The following is a 20420-nucleotide window of genomic DNA, read 5'->3' as shown; positions in this document are numbered from 1 at the left end:
GTACCAGAGGCTCATGCCTGTAATTCTACCACTTTGGGAGGCTGAAGCAGGAGGATCATTTGAGGCCAGGAGCTTGAGGTTGCAGTGAGCTATGATGACACCATTGAGCTCCAGCCAGGGCAACAGAGTGATACCTGCCTCAAAAAACCAAACCAAACAAACAAAACAACAACAACAATAAAACCACGCTGGGGAAAACAGACAACAACAAAACAAAAAGCAATACATTCTTGATCTTAGGCTTGTTACAGCTTTTCCTGGAACCAGGTTTGCTGCTTCTTTGCTATCAGATGACAATGGGGAGAGTTTGACTGTGTTTGGGAACTGGTTTACTAAACCTAATGTAAAAATAAAGTAGATAATTTTTTTTACTTGTAAAAAATGGCAAGTTATGGTTTCTGAAAATTTTCTGAATTACATCAGTAATTTAATTGAATAATTATAAAATCCAAGGAACAAGCAAAATGATTAGATGTAATAAACCCAAACAAGCTTGGGCATATCAAGTTTTCAAAACACAGAAAAAGGCGCATTCTTCCAAATCACTTACATGTGCTTAAAATGTACAAAAGAGCTCACCTATGATAAAACAATAAGAAATATAAATTCTCTTTTTATTGTCTTTTGAGAAATGAAAGATTTGTAGGAGTCTTTAAATAATATAGTCCTCTGGTTTTACACCTTAACATGGTACCTAGTTCAGTCATGAGAAAGGAGTGAAACTACCAATTTGGAGCTATTTGAGTCCAGTGCAATGGTTTCTGGAATTTGCCTTGAACCCACACTCGGTGCATTTTCACTTGTTTTTTCCTATTAACTTGCAAGCGACGATCAACCATATTTTGCTTTTCATCTAAACCGGCCTTGCAAAACATATTGTGGACTTCCCCTGTGAGACAAAAATGGCAATCAAAGATATGACATGTGACTAGGGATAGGGGGAGGTCAGAAACAATGGAACATTGATGGAATGACTGATGATCTAAATTTCACTTATACCAAGAAACACCCTCTCGTACAATTTGGTGAAGGAAACCTGTGAAACCAAGCAGGTTTCTTCTACTTCACAAAAATACACCAAGTGTAAACAGGCTAACACAGCAGGCATATACAGATACACAAAACTATGGCTGCAGTTTTCAATATTTTGAAAGGTGCCCCCTTTCTGAGTTTCTGTTGGTTTACAGAGACTCAAAATGGCAGATTATAAAAGTACTCACATAAATTTGGGGCAATCCTTGAATGCAGGATTCATTTGATACTGTCAGAAATGCTTTTTTAAAATGAGAAATTGATAAGAGATAAGTAATTTTCTGCATACTTATGAAATAAAACTCCCTCCTTTGGTTGTGGCATATCATCAATTTTTTTCAAATTTGGGCTAACAATATCTCCAAAATGAACAGACTGCACCTTCATTTGATTATAAAGGTGAAACAAGTGATTCTTTAAAGTAGTTTTAACCGGAAAAAGATTAAAAGGCAAAAAGGCCATTTTCAAGCTTTTATGTAGAAGAGTTAGTTACAAGCATGAAAGTACGAAGATATCCAATGTTTAATCAATGATTGAAGCCTCATTTTTATAGCTTTTGAAGTATAACCAAAGAGATAATAACCAATGCGAGTATTTACAGCTAATTATTTCCTCTTGTAGATTAGCATACCTTTTGTAAAGAAATATACTCTGGTACCATCTCCTCGAACATAAAAATTTTCAGATAAACAATGTCCTAAAAAAAAATTGTGTAAAGAGAAACTTAGTATTACTTAAAAAACAAAACAAAACCCAACAAAACAACTTGACATGAAATATAAACAAAGCATTCTTTAAAATACATGAAAATAACACCAAACTGAATATATCATTACCCTTTTTGAAACGAAGCTGAGTCTTATCATATCTTCCATAGTCCCGAAATAACAGCATTCCCCCAGGTTTCAGTAATTTGGACAGTCGGTTTGCAACACCCTGCATCCTTTGAAAACAAGGTAAGATATTGTATTTGTGGAAATCTTGTTTTATTAATACATACCATATTTAACTTTCTTGAAGACAAAATAAGAAAAACTCGATAAGGCCAGAGAAATCTAAACCACAAACATAAGGGCAGTGAAACCAAAAATATTTTGTAAAGAGGAAATAAAAGAACACCAACTTGCTAAATGACCAGATATGAAAGGTCTAGAGTATCAAGAAATCACCCAAATGACCAGAGTGGTAACTTCACAGAGCTTGATGCAGGGTGTCAAAACTGAACTGTAAAACCACAGATGTTTCCTGATATTTACAGCAATTAAGATCTGAGGTGGACAAAAACTGTGTGTGCTTCATTTTCCTTGCAAGATAAAAAGTATGCCAGAATGGTCCCAAATTATACATATCTAAACAGGGAACATTTTTTTTTTTTTTGAGACAGAGTCTTGCTTTGTTGCTGGGGCTAAAGTGCTGTGTTGTCAGTCTAGCTCACAGCAACCTCAAACTCCGGGGCTCAAGCAATCCTCCTGCCTCAGCCTCCTGCCTGGCTGGGACTATAGGAGTGTGCCACTACACCCAACTAATTTTTTTTTTTCTATTTTTAGTTGTCCAGCTAATTTCTTTCTATTTTTAATAGAGACAGGGTCTTGCTCTTGCTGAGGCTGGTCTCGAACTCCTGACTTCAAGCGATCCTCCTGCCTCAGCCTCCCAGAGTGCTAGGATTACAGGCATGAGCCACCATGCTCGGCCTAAACAGGGAACATTTTCCCTTCAAAACTAGCTCATTTTCCTTTTGACTTCTTTACTTAGTTCAAAGGTACCATCATTCACCTTGTGAAAGACAAATTATTTTTCTTTTCTTCCACTATCCTATGTGGCCATCAAATCTACATCCTATCTCTCTCTTTTTTAATGACATCTTTGATGTTTTTTCTCTTTTTTTGTTTCCCATTGGTACTCCCTTAGTACAAACCCCTATCTCCTAAGCCTAGAAACAAATCCGTTTCCTAATGTGCTTTATTATTCACCTGTCAATTCTTCCTGCATATTACTGATGAGTTATTCTGCTTAAAATGATGGCTTTGTTAAATCATCCCCTTGCTCAAAACTTTCATGATTTTAATCCACAGGATAAAATTTTAATTTCTTAGTTGAGCTCTTTAAGATCTACTTCTACTGACCCCAATTCATCTTTCTAACAGCTTTCCAACCTGAAGCATCTCCCCGCATCTGTTATATGCTTAGCTCTGAGCTGCCTATGCCTTTGCTCACGTGATTTCCCCTCAAAGAATTCTCTCCTTACTCTGCCTGTTTAAACTTTATTCACTCTCCAAGCCCCAGCTCAATAGTGGGAAGCCTTTGTTTTCTTCCTTTTACTTATTCATTCTACTTACCTGGCTTCCAATCAAATATGACCCCTTATAACCGCTCTTCATTTTGTGTTTTTGGCCAAGTGTTCACGGCCTTGTGTGTGATTATGGGCCAGGGATGGCAAAGATTTCAGATCTCGTATCATTGCTGAGTGATCAGCATTAGCTGCCTACAAAGCTCTACTGAGAAGGCCTCATGGAGTTCACAGGGAATGACAGAGTGATCCATTATCAATGTCTGCCGTGAGGAGGGAACAGTAAATGGCTGCTTGTGTGCTAAGGCTATGCTGTCTCTGCTTTATCCAAGCTAATTAAAACTGCTGAGGGCTTCTTATTTAAAAAAAATGGGGAGTTTAGATGAGATAATCTGTAAATTCCTTCCAAATAAAACATTGTTCAGTGGAACAGTGGGGTGAAAATCAGATTATGTCATGTACTGAAGGAAGTAGATAGTGAGACAATGAAAGCAACTATGAAACCAGAGAAATATGACAGAAAGAGGTGGCATGATTAGGTGAAAACCTCTTTTAAAAAACTGGAACACAAGTACATAAAAGGGAAAAAGAAAAGTATTTTTTGTTTATTTTTACACTGCAATTTTATCCTTATGCTTTGGCAATGAAAGAAAACAATATCTAAACCTTAAAATATTCACTTTCAGGATAAATGATTTATGTACAGAGCAAAATCTCTTTCTGTAATTATTAGTAAGACAAACATGAAACTAAAATGCAGAAAAACAAAGAACCAAATGCTTTAAAATGTAACCACCTCTTTCTGCAAAGCCGTTCCTTCAAACCAGCCTTTAATGGCTGGGGTTATGGATACAGGCAGGGAGTGGGAGCTACTTTTCTTGGTCATCTCATCTTGGTTCATAAGGCAGTTCCAGAGTCAGTTCCTGAGAACTGCAGGGGGAAGCAGGCCGGGGAGGAGATGGACAAAACAAGGATGGGACAACGTCCTGTTCGTTCTTTATCCCACTGGGGCTGACTCTGCTGTCCTCACCTATCTCCAGATGGAGGGACAGAAGAAGGAAAACAAGAGATTAAAAATGATACTTATTGACTACCTACTCTATGCTTGGATATGTATTTTATACTTTCTTTTATTTCAATGATAAGAAAGACAGCTGGTTCTTTTGTAGCCTCCTACAATTTATTCCCATCTAAGCTGGGATCCTCCAGACTCAGAACTGCTTGCCATTTATTTGTGCCTGAATTTACCAAGCTGCCAACATGCTAATTTTCTAGAACTTTCCTGAGGTTGAATTTACTACTGTAGTCCTAAATGACCCTAAAGACATTGCTTTGCCTTTTCACTTACTTCTGCCCCCTTCTATTCATTCACCTGGTATTTAGATCACTTCCACGTAGGTAAAAAAAGTAGGCACTGACACAAATACCTCTGAATTTATTTTATAATAAATATCATGAAATACTGTATTATAAAAGCAATCTTCCTAAGACAATCTGCTTCCCCTTCTCTTTAACATACAATTCAAATCATGAGAAAATACATTATATAAACTAATTCCAAATAGTCTTTTTGTGGTCATATTTAGAATTTAAATGTTTCCTGTTATGGGTGTTAAATAGGAAGTTTTATTCTCTATCCACCTACTCCATCCTTTTAACTATTCATATAAGGAAACAAAATACATAGATGACATCTCTCTACTAGTACCTGAATAGTGCCAATAGTCTGAACAGATTAGCAGAAAGAAATAGGTTATAGAAACTGGAAGGAAAAAGTGATATATCTCACCAGGTGCACATGTATCTTTCTTTCAGATTTATTGGGAAATCTAATTTGTTCTTCCATAAGTAATGAAAGTGTTTATCTATGAATGGAAAGTAAAAGAACTACAAAGGGTCCTAGTGGCCTTATAATTGCAAAGAAAGAAGCACATGGTTGCTCCATGTCTGTGGGAAAGGGTCATACTTACCAAACAAAAAGGGGTCGATGCCAAATCTGTATCTCCTACCAGGAAATTGTGAAAACTCAATTTTAAGAAACCTTATGAAAGCACAAGCCTGGACACTTACCACACATGTGCTTTAATACATAGGTGGCAAGATTTTAAGAAAGGCAATCATTTCAGTTGCTGACAACATCTCTTATTTCCTCTTTGGAGAAAACTATGTTTATAGTTTTAAAATATACAAACATAAAAATTTAAGTCATAAATATTAAAATGAAGACACCAGGCTAACCTTTGATCATAAAGGTCCCAGGATAATTTGGCAAACCTTGAAAACCCCTAATTCTCTGATAAACTTCTTTAAAACAAATTTTTTTAAAGCCGATCAATAGACCTGTGTGAAGCCAAACAGATCCACGGCCCACCCCTTCACAAACATTCAGAAAGACACTAAATCAAAGATGTTTGTTTCTGATCACCAAGTACAGTTTCCCTCTTGGGAGTCTATTAGCTGTTCTGAATTTGTAATTTCCTTGAAGCACTGTCACTTTTAATAGGTATGTGTCTTGCCAGAATATGCTCACTTCATTCTGACAGTGACAGAAAGCTCACTAATGAAGTAGTTTGACCAGTTTCTTTGGAAAAGTCTGAAGAAAGGGAACAACTGCATTTAAAAGTCTGCATATAATATATAATGCAGTTCACTAAATAATAAATTCAAAAATCGTCATTTTTGCTTTGATAGTTCTGAAAACCACTACCGATACTGAAAGGGGCTTTACATATTTGCCCTGCCCTTTCGTCTTCATTTACCTGTCAGGATGAATAGCAGAGAGCACAAAGACCAGGAGAATGACATCCAGGATTCCATCTGGAAAGGGGTAAGGTAGGCCATCATCACATATATCATGAACAAAGGCAGAACACTGGGCTGCTCTGTAGGACGAGTGTGACTGTCATGATAAAGGAATAAAAAGCAAAAAGGAGTTAGTAGACTTCTGGGATTTTTTAAAAATAAAAAGGTCAATTTTTTTTTTTACCTTTTCTCCCAAGAGCCTTTCCTCTGTAAATCTGAAAGCACTTTATTTCTAATTCGGCATTGTTAGCTTATTTCAAGCTGCCCTAAAAAATTAAGGCTAGTACTGGACTTGAGTACAAATATTTTTCACAAGTCCACTTTAAATTTAAAAATGGAGGAGGACGGGCTTTATGAGTCAGTAGGCGGCATTGTTAGAGGCCCACCCTGTATTGTTTCTGCACTTAAAAAGTTCTGTTTGGACCATGGTTATTCCTGGGCAGATGTACTCTCTGAATTTTGTAGGTCAGTCTCCTTCCTGGCCATCCCTCATGTGGTGTTGCTCTTTCTAGGTGTACCAGTCCCTGAGATCTACCTTAAATTCAAAACATCTATTGTTTTAGGGTAATATCTTAGACATCAGTTAATATAATTCCTGGAAATTGTAAAAGCTCAGTTAAGAATAGTCACAGATACCATTTGATCCAGAGACATTTTGAAGGAATCACTTCAAAAGCAAATAAATTAGACCTTTAAATGGGCTTTCTGTAAAGGAAATATATGGCATACCTTTACTAGCTCCACAGCTCCAGAAGCAAAATCACAACAATAAAGAAAGGACTCCGGAATGTTCCTATGAAAATGCAAGAATATTTAACTCTAGAGTTCAGATATGTTCAAACTAGAGAAGAAAGGAAACTGTAGGTTTGACTTGTTATTAAGTATTTCTTTAATAGAATTTTGGATGACACTGGACTTGTCATTTCTTCTTTTTAAATATTGTTTTATTTTTCTTTCTTTCTTTTTTTTTTTTTTTTTTTGAGACCGAGTCTTACTCTGTTGCCTGGGCTAGAGTGCCGTGGCGTCAGCCTAGCTCACAGCAACCTCAAACTCCTGGGCTCAAGCAATCCTCCTGCCTCAGACTCCCAAGTAGTTGGGACTACAGGCATGTGCCCCCATGCCCGGCTAATTCTTTCTATATATATTTGTAGCTGTCCAGCTAATTTCTTTCTATTTTTAGTAGAGACGGGGGTCTCACTCTTGCTGAAGCTGGTCTCCAACTCCTGAGCTCAAGCAATTCTCCTGCCTCGGCCTCCCTGAATGCTAAGATTATAGGCGTGAGCCACCACGCCTGGTCTTAAATATTGTTTTCTGTGCTGGTGTATGGGTGCCTTGGTGTTGCTTCTGAACCAGCACTGTCTCATTTTTCATAATTATAGCATCTCTTTCAAACTCCTGTCCTGGTTTTACAGCCCTCCACTACTTGGGCCTGCCTGTTATATCCCATCATACTCCCACATGGGAAACCTCCAAGGCCATCTGTCACCATTTTCATCCTCATTCTTTCTTCTCTACCACCCTCATCATGTCCTGCAGCTCCTCTTAGCTTAGCCAAGTTCCATCCTTCCCTAAGGATTCTCAGACTTTGCCTGTGTCCTTGGTGCTTCATTTCCCTTCCTTTCTGTACAACTCTGGCTCCTGGGCCTCTCACAGAGGTTCTGATGCCCTGATATACATATTTTTTAAACAGCATGTAAATATAACTTCTAAAAAAGAATAAAACACTAATATATTAATTCTCAGTTATCTTTTAAAATTATTGTCAATATTTATTGAGTCTCATGTATGTACCAAGCATTAGAATATAAAGTAGTAAATGAAATTATGTAATAAAATGGCAAGATTTTGGAGCCAAACAGACTGTGTTTGAATCCTGAATTTGCCACTTGTTAACTCTGTGGATTTGCCTTAACTTCTCCAAGACACAGTTGCTTTATTTACAATGCTTCATGTAAATAAAGCAAATTCAATTTTTTGGGGGGGGGTGCTGTTTACCCATATGATTTTTAATTGGCCTCTTCTGAACTCAAACATGGTCTGTTTGGCCTTTATTTGAAATTCAGAAATGATAGCTGGACCATGGTTATCCATGGACAGGCATATACTCTGAATTTTGTAGGCCAGTACCCTTCCTGGTCTCAAATAATCCTTGTATCATTTTGCTTAGCACCATGTCTGAATCACAGAAAGAGGTTAATATGTCATTAAATAGTAATTCTAAGTATGGTCCTGGGTCTCACGGATTGTATAGTCTGGTTGGAGACATAAATAGTTTTATACAACTTCTATAAGGGTTTAGAGAGGCCTGGCACCCTGAAGTGATAAGTATTAAAAGCTTTGAAGGAGGAGGATGGCATTGCTAAGCAAGGAGAAGGGAAATGGTATAAGGGTTTAGAGGTGGGAGTCACAAGCCAGGGATGAGAAGGAGAACTGATCCTGAGAGCCCAAACTGGTATATGGCAGGTTATAAAAGCAGGCCTTGACACAAAATGAGGACTTCTAATTGAGTCAGGAGGCATTTCAAGCAAGAAGGACTTCTGAATAATTATGAAATACAAGCATAAACATGCATTTAGCAAAATCTCAGCCAGGCTCAGATTACACCTTTTTATTTATTTATTTATTTATTTATTTAATTTATTTTATTTATTTATTTTTTTTGAGACAGAGTCTTGCTTTGTTGCCCGGGCTAGAGTGAGTGCCATGGCCTCAGCCTAGCTCACAACAACCTTAAACTCCCGGGCTCAAGCAATCCTACTGCCTCAGTCTCCCGAGTAGCTGGGACTACAGGCATGTGCCACCATGCCCGGGTAATTTTTTCTATATAGATTTTTAGCTGTCCAAATCATTTCTTTCTATTTTTTTGGTAGAGACGGGGTCTCACTCTTGCTCAGGCTGGTCTCGAACTCCTGACCTCAAGCGATCCACCCGCCTCGGCCTCCCAGAGTGCTAGGATTACAGGCGTGAGCCACCATGCCCGGCCTCTTTTTATTTTTTTTTAAAGACAGAGTCTTGCTCTGTCGCCTGGGCTAGATTACAGTGGTGTCGTCACAGCTCACTGCAACCTCAAACTCCTGAGCTTAAACAATCCTCCTGACTAAGCCTCCCAAGTAGCTGGGACTACAGGCACACGCCAACATGCCCAGCTAATTTTTCTATTTTTTTGTAGAGATGGGGTCTTGCTCTTGCTCAGGCTGGTCTCAAACTCCTGACCTCAAGCATCCGCCTTGGCCTCCCAAAGTGCTAGGATTATAGACGTGAGCCACTGCGCAGGGCCAGATTATACTCATATAGGGTTCTCATTGATGAATAACTATGTTCACATACAATAATCATTTATTCTGTGGAACTAGGGATTTGCATTCAATTTCAGATCCAACTAAATAAGTTAAAGTATGATAAATAGGATTTGGTTATAAAAAGTTAACCAGTACTGAATCAAAGTTAAAACTTGCACTGTTTGGTCTTTTCTCATCTGTCTCCTATAAAAACAGCATGTTATTTCAGTACATACCCCTGTTGTTTCCTACGAAATCCATATAACTGTGACTTGTAATTTGCTGGGTGGCCACATGTGTTTGAAATGTTCTCAGTTAACACTCAGATGCACATAGCACTATGTGGAATAATGGTTAAAGACAAGGGCTCCGGAATCAGACTGCCTAAGGTTTGATTCCTGGTTCTACCATTTAGTTGTGTGACCTAGTTACTCAACCTGTCTTTAACTTAGTTTCCTCATCTTTAAAATAGAGATAAGCATGGCATCTAAAGTGTTTGGGAGGACTGCATGGACTTATATAGGTAAAGTTCCTAGAAAGGCACCTGACTCAGAGTAAACAATAAATGTCAGTCATTATTAATAATTGTTGTTGCTATTATTATTATTACTATTATTTTTAAAGGAGATTTACCTCTGCTTTCTAGGAACTTAAAAACTAACACGATCCTCTAAAAACTTCTATGTAACTTAAAATGATTTTCTGGACACTGGTACATCTAGTTCCTTATGAAAGGTCTGCAGTCTACCTTTGGGCAGTAGTTACTGAATACCCAAAAGATACAGAACAGTCTAGGAGCTAAAGGAAAGCATGTGCCATTTGCCATGTATCCTACCAGGGTGGCAGCATGACCTCTGAGACTGAATTCCCACTGCATCAGCAGCCCAAGTTGAAGTCTTGTGACCACCCAATGACTTTCCAGAGCCTTTCTCTAAAATCAGCTGACTGCCTTGGCCCTTCTCCCAGCAAGCAGGTGTAAACATCACTACTACCATCATACCACCAAGCACTCTCTTGGCAGGGGGTTTAAGAATTAAATGATCCTTGGAGAATGATATGACCTCTCAATTCCAGAGATCTAATTATGGTAAAATATTCTGAAAATGTAAAACATTAATCCTATGTTCTCCAAAAGTAATAAAACATAATTTCTTAAGGTGGAAAAAAAAAGTCTAATCCTCCCTTTGGAAGGCTAATCACTGGCTGCCTTTTAAAGATGAATGAATTATCTCAGGTTACTAAGCTATAACGATTTCTAAAACACGGGTATGAGGCAAAGAAAGATACAGCCAAAGAGTTAGTGAGGAGCCAAGAGTTTGCAACTGTAAGTTGGAAGGAGAAGTAGAGAGGGAAAAATACAATGAACAAAGGGGGAATCCGAGATATTAATCAGTCAGTATGTGCTGAGCTCTAGCTATCTATACTGCACTGTTAGGTAACCCGGGAAATCAGATTAGGATGAAATATGCTCTCTACCTCAAGGAATATAAAAAGCAGTTGGAAAGACAAGGCATAAAGAAAAGACAAGCTAAATAATACCTTGAGATCAGTCATAAAGTAACACATAATCAACTGCCAATGTAGTATATTTATGTGTATTTATAAGTTCAGAGATCACTGGGGTAAAGGAACCTGGCTATGTGGTCTAAGAAAACAGAAATTTCAGCTCAGAAACTGGAAAAGGGAAAACAAAGATAATAAATACAAAAAGAGAAAGGCCATTCAGAACTATAAATTTACCAGCATCACCTGTGCCTGGCCACTGTACCTGGTTTTTAGGTGACGTTAGGGAATCACTATTCATAATATAAGGTTTATAATAGTATTAGAGAATGACTTGACTTTTTGCAGATATATCCTGAAAAATTAAAGATAAAGTGTCATGATGTTGGCATTATGTTAGTATTATAATTGTTGAGTCGAGGTGCTGGGTATGTGGAAATTTGTTGCACTACTCTTTGCTTTTCTGAGTGCTTTTTACATTTTCATCATGAAAAGTTTAAAAGATCACATCATTAAATCAGAAAAACATGCATAGAGAAAAGAATGAACGGAATTAAAACACAACAAAACTTCCGTCAGTGGCTGTGTTAGGATGGTGGGGATGATGAGTGATTCTCTCCCTCCCCTTTTCCTCTAATGGAAATGTTCTGCAACGTGCTTATGCTGATTCTGTAATGGAAAAATAATGTGAAAGCTATTGTGTAAACTTAAAAAAAACAGAACTTGACAGACCAGCCATAGATAAAAGGTGTTTGAAGAGTTTTGTGAGAGGTGGATAATATTTCATCATGGAAATATTAAAACATAAAGGTGAGATGGTGAATAGGAAGAGCAAGTCAGGAAAACCTCTCTGTCCCTATCATCTGCTTCTGCTTTTTGGAGTCTTAGGGTTAGTTGCTGCTACCTCCAAACAATTTCAAGCCCAGACACAATGATTTGACATCTAAAGATCTTACGCAGGACGTTGTTCCAGAAGTGATGACAAAATAAAACGAGGATTAAGGTTTAAGCTTTAAACTTAATTCTCTATGTGTAAAATGACATCTAACTATCCAAGAGGAGAAAGTAATCTCTGAAATTTAGCAATTCACAGCTCAGTGGAAGAATGAAATCTATACTTATTCTCTCATCCACATAAACAGAAGCTTAAAAAATTGCTTCAAACCCATGGTGGAAAACCCGTGGCTGGGAAACACTATTTTCAGAATAATTCCCTGTTCACGTGAAAATAGACACTAAGACTAAGACATTTCTTTTGAAATTTACTTTAGTCATTGTTTATATAAGAATTAAGAAAACTACTGGCATATACATGATAACATTTTTCCAGAATTTCTCAACATTCCATAAATATGTAAAAGTCTGTAGAAGAAAACACTAAAACTCACCGCAAGGTATTCAGAATTGGAAAAACACTATTTCCAGCCCCACAGCCAACCTGAAATCAAAAGAATAAACAAACATCATGAAAGCAAGGTTAAATTTTCATCACCAATGTCAGATTTTCTATTAAAAAAAAAGCAAGAAGAAATTTACTGGACCTCTGGGTATCATAGAGTTGTCTAAACTCAAAAGCAAATAAAATAAATCACAAGAATAACACTTAGAAATTTGACTATGGAAACATTTAAAATTTTTATATACCCAAACCCCAAATAAACCAAATTAAAAGGTGACCAACACACTGTGAAAAAAATATTTGGGATAAATATGATAAAGGGCAGGGCTCACTAAAAAAAACATAAGCAAAGGAAATAAATGGACAGAACACAAAAGAAGTACAAACAGCTTCTAAACATTTCAAGAACTATAGGAACTATTTAGTAATCAAAGAAATTCAAATTAAGACAAGATAAAATTTTTGTCTAACAAAGTAGAAAACACTAAAGTAAGAATATTCCAACCAATGAGGATGTGATGAAACAGACATACACTGTCATGGAATTGGTATTAGTACAACTTCCTAGAAAGTAATTTAGCAATATGTTTTAAGTGTATTAAAAATTTTCATACATTATGATCTAGTAATCTAACCCAAGACAACAAAAGAAAATGTAGCTAAAGTCTATACCCAAAGAAGTTTGCTTCAGAAAACCTGAAAACAATTTAAATGCTCCAGTAGTGTGAAAATAGGTAAGTAAAATATTAGTACTCCACATAGTAAAATATTTTGCAGTCATAAAAATGTTCATAAAGAATTTTTCAAGAGAGAGGAAACTGCTTATGATATAATGTTAACTAGAAACAAAGCAAAACCCTAAAATACATGTTCAGTATAAACAAAAGAACAAAAAAGTCAAGGAACGTTAATAGTGGTTAAATCCTTTATATGTGAGATAGTAGATAATTTCATTTCTCTTATTGATGTTTATATCTTAAGATGATTCTCTGTACTCAATATGTTACCTTTATAATCAGAAAGATGGGATTTAGTTTTAAAAATAGAAAACTGAGGTCTATACCAGATTATAGCAAATTATGTATCTCATTTATTTCTATTTTACCTAAAAAGGGGTAATAACAGAGAAAAATTAAGACCAAAACTTTATTGGTACTTAAAACTGCCATCAAGTTAAAATGAAAAGAAATTTTTTAAAAGGCAACCAAAACGCAATTAAACCCACAAACTTAAAACTTCACTGATTAAAAGATGTGAGTCCCTTAAATATTATTTATGAACAATAGTATACTGAACATTTAATTTAGATTTGATCATTTTCTGCCTATAAGATATAAATTATTAACAAACTAATATGGAATGTACATTTTCAAATTATTTGTCACCTCCCATCTTTGTCCCGAGTACAGTACCTCCAGTATTCTGAAAGTGGCATTGCTACCAGGAAACAATTCAGTTTTCAGAGGTCCTTTTCTGTGTTCTTCAGAGTCTAAGTTGGAAAAATCAGACCCTGCTTTGCTTTGACCATCTGAAGGGTCAGAATTTTTCTTATAATGATTTGTTTCTTCAGGCATAGCAGGGCAGTGCATTCTTGAGGAACAGTTTGCAGCCTTAGTTTCTACATGATTCCATGATGATTCTCCCACCTTCTCTTTAGTTTCTTGATCAACTGGAAGAATTTCAGGAAATTCCCTCAACAGCCAATTACGATCCTTGAAAAACTTATTCTTATGAATTTTGTAAAAGGTATCCCAGTATTTACTAGCTTCATTCTCATACTTAACTAAAATAGAGAGAAAAAAAATTTATTTTGCTATGAATTATATTTACTGTTAGCCACTATTTTAATAATAAATATATCTAATGCATATTATTAAATATATATTATTTATAACAATTACATTTACTATTAAATCACTTTAATGTTATAGTAATTTATCTGATAAAAGGTTAAAACTACAGAGTTTTAATTCACTCAAAATATGTCAATGTGTGGGATATTTAGTCCTACCCTTATAAATCTGCTTCTATCTTAACAGTTAGGCCAATAATTTTTTTACTTTTTATTTTTATTTTTTAGAGATGAGGTCCTGCTATGTTGCTCAGGCTGGACTCAAGCAATCCTCCTGCCTCAGCCTCCCAAGTAGCTAGAACTACAGGCACGTGCCACCACACCCAGCTAATTTTTGTGAGGAATATAAACATTGCAAAGTACTTTCCCCAGTCTAATATTGGAATCTTAACAATCACATTTTTACCAATAATCTGTGTGGCTCTTTATTACCTTAGAAAGAACACTTTATTTTTTATGTCTCTAAAATGCAGTTTCAACATGACAAATATGCAAATTGGTTATCAAACAGGAAATTACAAAATTATAAATGACACAATTTTAGAACTAGAAGCATTCATTGAAATAATCTACTCCAACTCCCTTATTTTGCATTTGAAGAAATGACCTGACCGCATTTGTTCCAGGTCCTAGAGTCCCATCACAGTGGAACCACGACCATAATCTCCTGACTCCTGGAGTCTAGAGGCCATCCCATAACTCCATTCTTCTCCCACCTCCAGAGGCATCTCTATTACTGACATATCCCAACATGAAGCCTTAGAGAAAATTTCTGATGCCTTCTTAAAACAGATATGCATTTTGTGATGGCATCCCAGGTACCCGGTGTCAGGGACAGATCGATAGTCTCGGAGCTTCAGGCAATTGAGCTTTCTGCCTCTTCCTATCTATACTTTAATAAAATAACTCTCTCCCTCCCTCATTCATTCAACAAACATTTCCTGAATACTATCTATGTAACAGGCCTAATCTCAAGGCCTAATCCATGGATTAAGAATTAATTTTACCCATTATAGACATATCACTTTTTAAATTTCTTTTTCATTTTTAGAGATAGGGTCTGCTATGTTACCCAGGCTGGTCTCAAACTCCTGGGCTCAAGCAATCCTCCTGCCTCAGCCTCCAGAATAGCTGGACTACAGGCATGCACCATCACACCTGGCAACACATGATATTTTTAAAGTACTTTCAAAGAATACCAAAGCTTTCTTTTTATAGATTTAGTGTTTCTTCTAAGATTTAGTGTTAGGTGAAAACACAGGGTATATAATAGTGTGTATGTTATGCAACCATTCATTAAAAAAAGAAGAAAAATACATGTGTGTGCATACACAGAAACATATGTGTATATAAACACATATTTACTTGTATAGGTACAAAATACTTTTGGAAGGATAATCACATAATTAGTAATACTGGTTGCCTCTAAGGAGGGGAAAGGAGTGGCTGGGGACATGGTATGAAGGAGAATTTTCATTTAAATTTTGATCCATGTGAATTTACTATCCAAAAAATAAATTAAACTAAAAATAAAATTAAGAGACTCGATTCCTTCATAATTTTAAAGAAGCCCCTACTCTCAGAATAAGCAATTGCCTGAAGACAGGTTCATCTTTATTACAGAACCCTGTCCTGAGGCCCTTTATAGTTTTCCTTTTCTTCTTTCCAATTTTATCTTTATGGCCTCATACCATGGATCTCTACACATCTGGCCATAGGACTTCCTTCCCATCGAGGCTGAGTTGTATCTGGCAGCAGGACTGCTATAAAGACAGAAACCCCCATCTGTATTTAAAGTTTCAGAAATGAAAGTGGATCTCTGTAACAAAAGAATTATGTGATGTTAAGTCCAAAACATGCTCACTGCTGCACTAATGGAAGGAAACCTATTTATGGTTAATCTAAAAATGTGTGTTTATCTTTGAAATAGTTCTATATCCACTTTTAAAAATTGGAGTGTACCTGATATACTGTGTAAGAAAATAAAATGACATTCTGAATATCAGACTTAGGAGAAATTAGAAAACCATCAAATTTTCCCAGGGTCTTCTCAAACCTTCTTGCTTACCTTAAAAACTCTCTTTATAACTTATTACATGCAGGTAAAAGATTTTCTGCCTAACAAAAAGCAGCCACCTAAGAGGACCTACATTTAGTCAAATCTCTAGTATTTGAGTTTCCAATATCAAGCTACTTGTGAAGAGAGTTTGAACCTAATGACCAGTAACTAGAACGTACTGTAATACTACACCTTGATTAATTTGTGGGAATATTCCTCTAGGAATTAACTGGGGTGGAGAGAGTGCAGGGGAGTAACCTGATAAAAAGGTGTGCATAACAGTTCTACTTACATTAGGAAAAACTGGGAAATAAATGCCCAACAACATGAGAATGAACAAGCAAACCATGTAGGTCAAAACAGGGCAACCTTACATAGAAATTTAAAAATAAAGGATAATAATGTTAAGAGAAAATACACAGAATAGTATATACATTGATGGCACTCTAAAACTTATTTTATGTTCATTCGCAACAAACGGATGACAATTTGGGGCAATGGTAACAATTTAATGATTATTAGGTAACTCTTTCTTTTGCAAAGTTGTATCTACGTCTTACACAAAGATGAAGAATCTTAGCTGAATTCTTCATATCAACTTGCCTACAGAGTTTTCTCATTTGATGAGGGGGTTGAATTAGAGCAGTATCTGTAAAGTCTGTTTGAGCTCTAAAAATTCTATGTACTTTCCTATTAAGCTGCATGAATTTATGGGAGAACATTAGACATTATCAGTTCTACAAACTACAAAATCTTGGATCAGATTGCTGTTTTAAACATGAGTCTGTACTACTGTTTTAATTTTTACAGTGTAAAAAGAAAATGAATCTGTAGTGATGTGACTGCAATCTGGTTCAGATACCAAACATATCAAGTACCTAAATTCAACTCTAGCCTATGCAATCTATAAAAAGAATTTGATTACCATTAGAAGACAATAGTCAGGTTCCTAATATATACCTTTCAAGCCTTTTTCAAGTATTTCCCACTCAGAAATTAGGAGGGGAAAAAAAATCAACAATTTACATAAATCGTTACCCATAATGGTAGCATTAAAAATGACAATAACATACATTGGGTGTTTATTATGTGTCCTAGGCACTGTATCAAATACTTTACTTGGATTTTTTTTCCCATTTAATCCTAACAATATCTCTGTAAATTCTTTCCAATTTACAGGGAAAGAAATTCAAGGTCAGAGGGGATAAAAAAATGTCCCCAGATTACCCAGCTAGAAGGAGCAGAGTTAAGACCTGGACCAAGTCCAACTCTAAAGCTCACATTCTTAACTATTATACTACACTGCCTGCATAACACAAAGTCAGTAGGAACCCCCTCCAAAATATCTCTGAAAATAATCTCTGCTTTTCTTATTATTACTTTCCTCTCAATTATGAAGCATCAAGTTGAAATTAAAATCTCAGTGTGGCTTACAATCAGTTTAAGTAAGTTGTAAAAATAATGCCAACTGGGCCGGGCGCGGTGGCTCACGCCTGTAATCCTAGCACTCTGGGAGGCCGAGGCGGGTGGATCGCTCGAGGCCAGGAGTTCGAGACCAGCCTCAGCAAGAGCGAGACCCCCCTCTCTACTAAAAATAGAAAGAAATTATCTGGCCAACTAAAATATATATAGAAAAAATTAGCCGGGCATGGTGGCGCATGCCTGTAGTCCCCAGCTACTCGGGAGGCTGAGGCAGTAGGATCGCTTAAGCCCAGGAGTTTGAGGTTGCTGTGAGCTAGGCTGACGCCACGGCACTCACTCTAGCCCAGGCAACAAAGCAAGACTCTGTCTCAAAAAAAAAAATAATAATAATGCCAACTGGAGTTAACCTTTATTAAAACAGATCAGAAATACAGAAGTAATTAAACTGCATTCTTTGAATTATATGAAATATAAACCATGCAAAGTTATATGATGATGAGCAATAGAACATAAAATGCTCTATGAGAATAGATAGGTTTGTGAACCAGAAACAAGACAGAGAAGCAGGTCCAGTGGGCTGGAATTTGTTTGGCTTTTGAAAGTTGTGCTTTCAGCAGTGTCTCCAATCAATGCTGGTAATTCCATAGTTCCCAGTAATGTGTGATGCCTCTGAGACCCCACAGAAGCTCAAACTCATCGTAATTATGATTATGAGACAACAAACACCTTCAGTGTATGATTTAATTTCCTGAACTCCAAGAGTTATCTGTGATAACAGGGGAATTGGGGGAGTTACTGCTCTCACCATGAGAGAAAAATTTAGTCTCAAGCTACTGTTAACTCACCACACACATTCAGGTCAGTAATCATAAAAGAATATAGTGTGGAGAAACCTGCCCGTTTTCATCTTGTCTAACTGACCTTCTAAACAGGTGTATTAATGACAAATTTTTCTCGGAGGAATATTTTTTCTTTTTTCTTTCCTAGGTTAGCAATTCAGAGTTAATTGCTCTATGCCAGTGGCAGTAAAAGGGACGTAGTGATCTGTTTAACCACATCCAGATGAAGCAACTTCTCAATTATTCACTTATTAAATTCAATACTGCTGAGGGGAAGAAGGAATATGGCACACCAACCATCCCTAAATATTCAGAATTCACTCTAATCATACTGAACATCACAACTAAGAAACTAAATTAAACCATTTATGTATCTGACATATATGATATGATTAATATGAATTATGAGAATTTATTCTAAGTTGCCATGTAACAAAAAGCAACTTAAAGTTATTTTTGCACATCAATTACACAAATACCTGAGCTCTTAAAGTTGGAAATTTCCACATGTCACTGATAGTTCATTGTCTAATAAAAGAAAACTCTTAAAGTTATGAAATTAAAAGCATATTTCTGAGAGCACTGCATAAAATTTTAAACAACCAAAGTCAACTTATAAACAAATACCGTACATTTATCAGCACAAAACTTTCAGGTACTCTATTTTTTTTCACATAGAACATTCTCTCAATGGTAAGGTATTCACAGGGTAAGGTATAGTAAGACTCTTATTATTTTGCTTGACATAAATAACTTACCCTAGGTAGGTAGTTATTTACAAGGATATTTTAAAGTAAAAATAGCAGCTCCTTTTGTTATTAAGTTTTAAAAACCCATTATATTTGCTAAATAACCAGATGAGCTATAACACACTGGAGATGTTTTTAGGAAATCATAAAATATAATCACGTTAACTCAAAAACTGCCAAATGTATCTTTCTTATTTCTCTGAATTAACCTGCTTTTAAAAGAAATATGAGCTATAATAAAATTGAAAAGAAATTACAAAAAGGAGATGTGGAATAAACATCATTAATCTGGGCGATCTAATTGAAAGAAATATTACTAATGAGAGCCTGGATGCTATACATTTTAATCACAGAAATGAAATGTCAACCATCCTGTGGCAAAAGGCTATTATTTGTGATGCCTAAGTTCTTACTTTCAGATCGTGAGGGTGTTTCCTGACTTCAGTTCTCACTAACAGCTGAGACAAGAGGTGAGAAATGGGAAATGGGAGAGAGAGGAGAGCCTGACACACGCAGAGACCAAAAGAAATGTGCCAGAGAGTCAGGTAGCTCAGAAGAACCACCAACCACCAGCATTTCCTCCCAGTGGCGTTAAAATAAACTGAGATAAGATCAATAAACAGTGCCCTGCTGTATGATAATCTGCATATGGAATACTTTGTGATGGGAGAAAACTGGCTCTTTCAAAGATTTAGGACTCTCTTGGATAAGAAAAGATAGTGGTTAACTGGCAGAAGAGCCAAGGTCAAGGCTTCCTTTGGGCTCTTGTAAAGTCTGGAAGTAGAGCTTTTAAACAATCTATTCACCTTGACCCATATTCATATTCATAAGAGACGGCAAATATCAGATCAGAAGCTTCACCCAGGGTTCTGCAGACTGGTAGGTCTATAATCCCTAGCAGAAATTGCATTGGGTGGCTCTCACTGTAATGTCCTGTCATTCAACATAGTTCCTCAGAATGAAAGTTTTCTTTCTTTGCCACCCTCTGGGCAGCCTCGGTTACTACTCTGTGCAACACTGCTTAAGAGCAATAAGATAGTCACTCTCATAATGCATTCCCTTTCCCTGCTGTGGTGACATGGACGAAGCCTATCACACTCAGTAGTGTTACAGGGGGATGCAGAGGGGACCTGGCAGAAGCTTCTACTTCTTTGAGTCATTTTGAGATGGAATTTTTTGTTCTGTGTCTCCACAGCAG

The 20420-nt window shown here is 36.5% G+C and overlaps 1 protein-coding gene across 1 annotated transcript in view; it reads right to left on the bottom strand.

Annotated features, from left to right (window-relative positions):
- Window positions 1-449: 449 nt before the first annotated feature.
- METTL8 (methyltransferase 8, methylcytidine) overlaps window positions 450-20420 on the bottom strand; it is a 75294-nt gene continuing 55323 nt past the window's right edge. Inside the window, 8 exon segments of the mRNA XM_045558922.1 lie at window positions 450-743; window positions 746-889; window positions 1664-1729; window positions 1869-1975; window positions 6079-6218; window positions 6851-6914; window positions 12291-12340; window positions 13714-14084. Of these exon segments, the coding sequence (XP_045414878.1) occupies window positions 700-743; window positions 746-889; window positions 1664-1729; window positions 1869-1975; window positions 6079-6218; window positions 6851-6914; window positions 12291-12340; window positions 13714-14084 (986 nt within the window). The 3' untranslated portion in view covers window positions 450-699.

This window comes from Lemur catta, chromosome 8, assembly GCF_020740605.2.
Source record: "Lemur catta isolate mLemCat1 chromosome 8, mLemCat1.pri, whole genome shotgun sequence".
Classification (NCBI taxonomy): domain Eukaryota; kingdom Metazoa; phylum Chordata; class Mammalia; order Primates; family Lemuridae; genus Lemur; species Lemur catta.
Note: the sequence above shows the minus strand (reverse complement) of the source record. Positions and strands in the feature narration are given on the sequence as shown.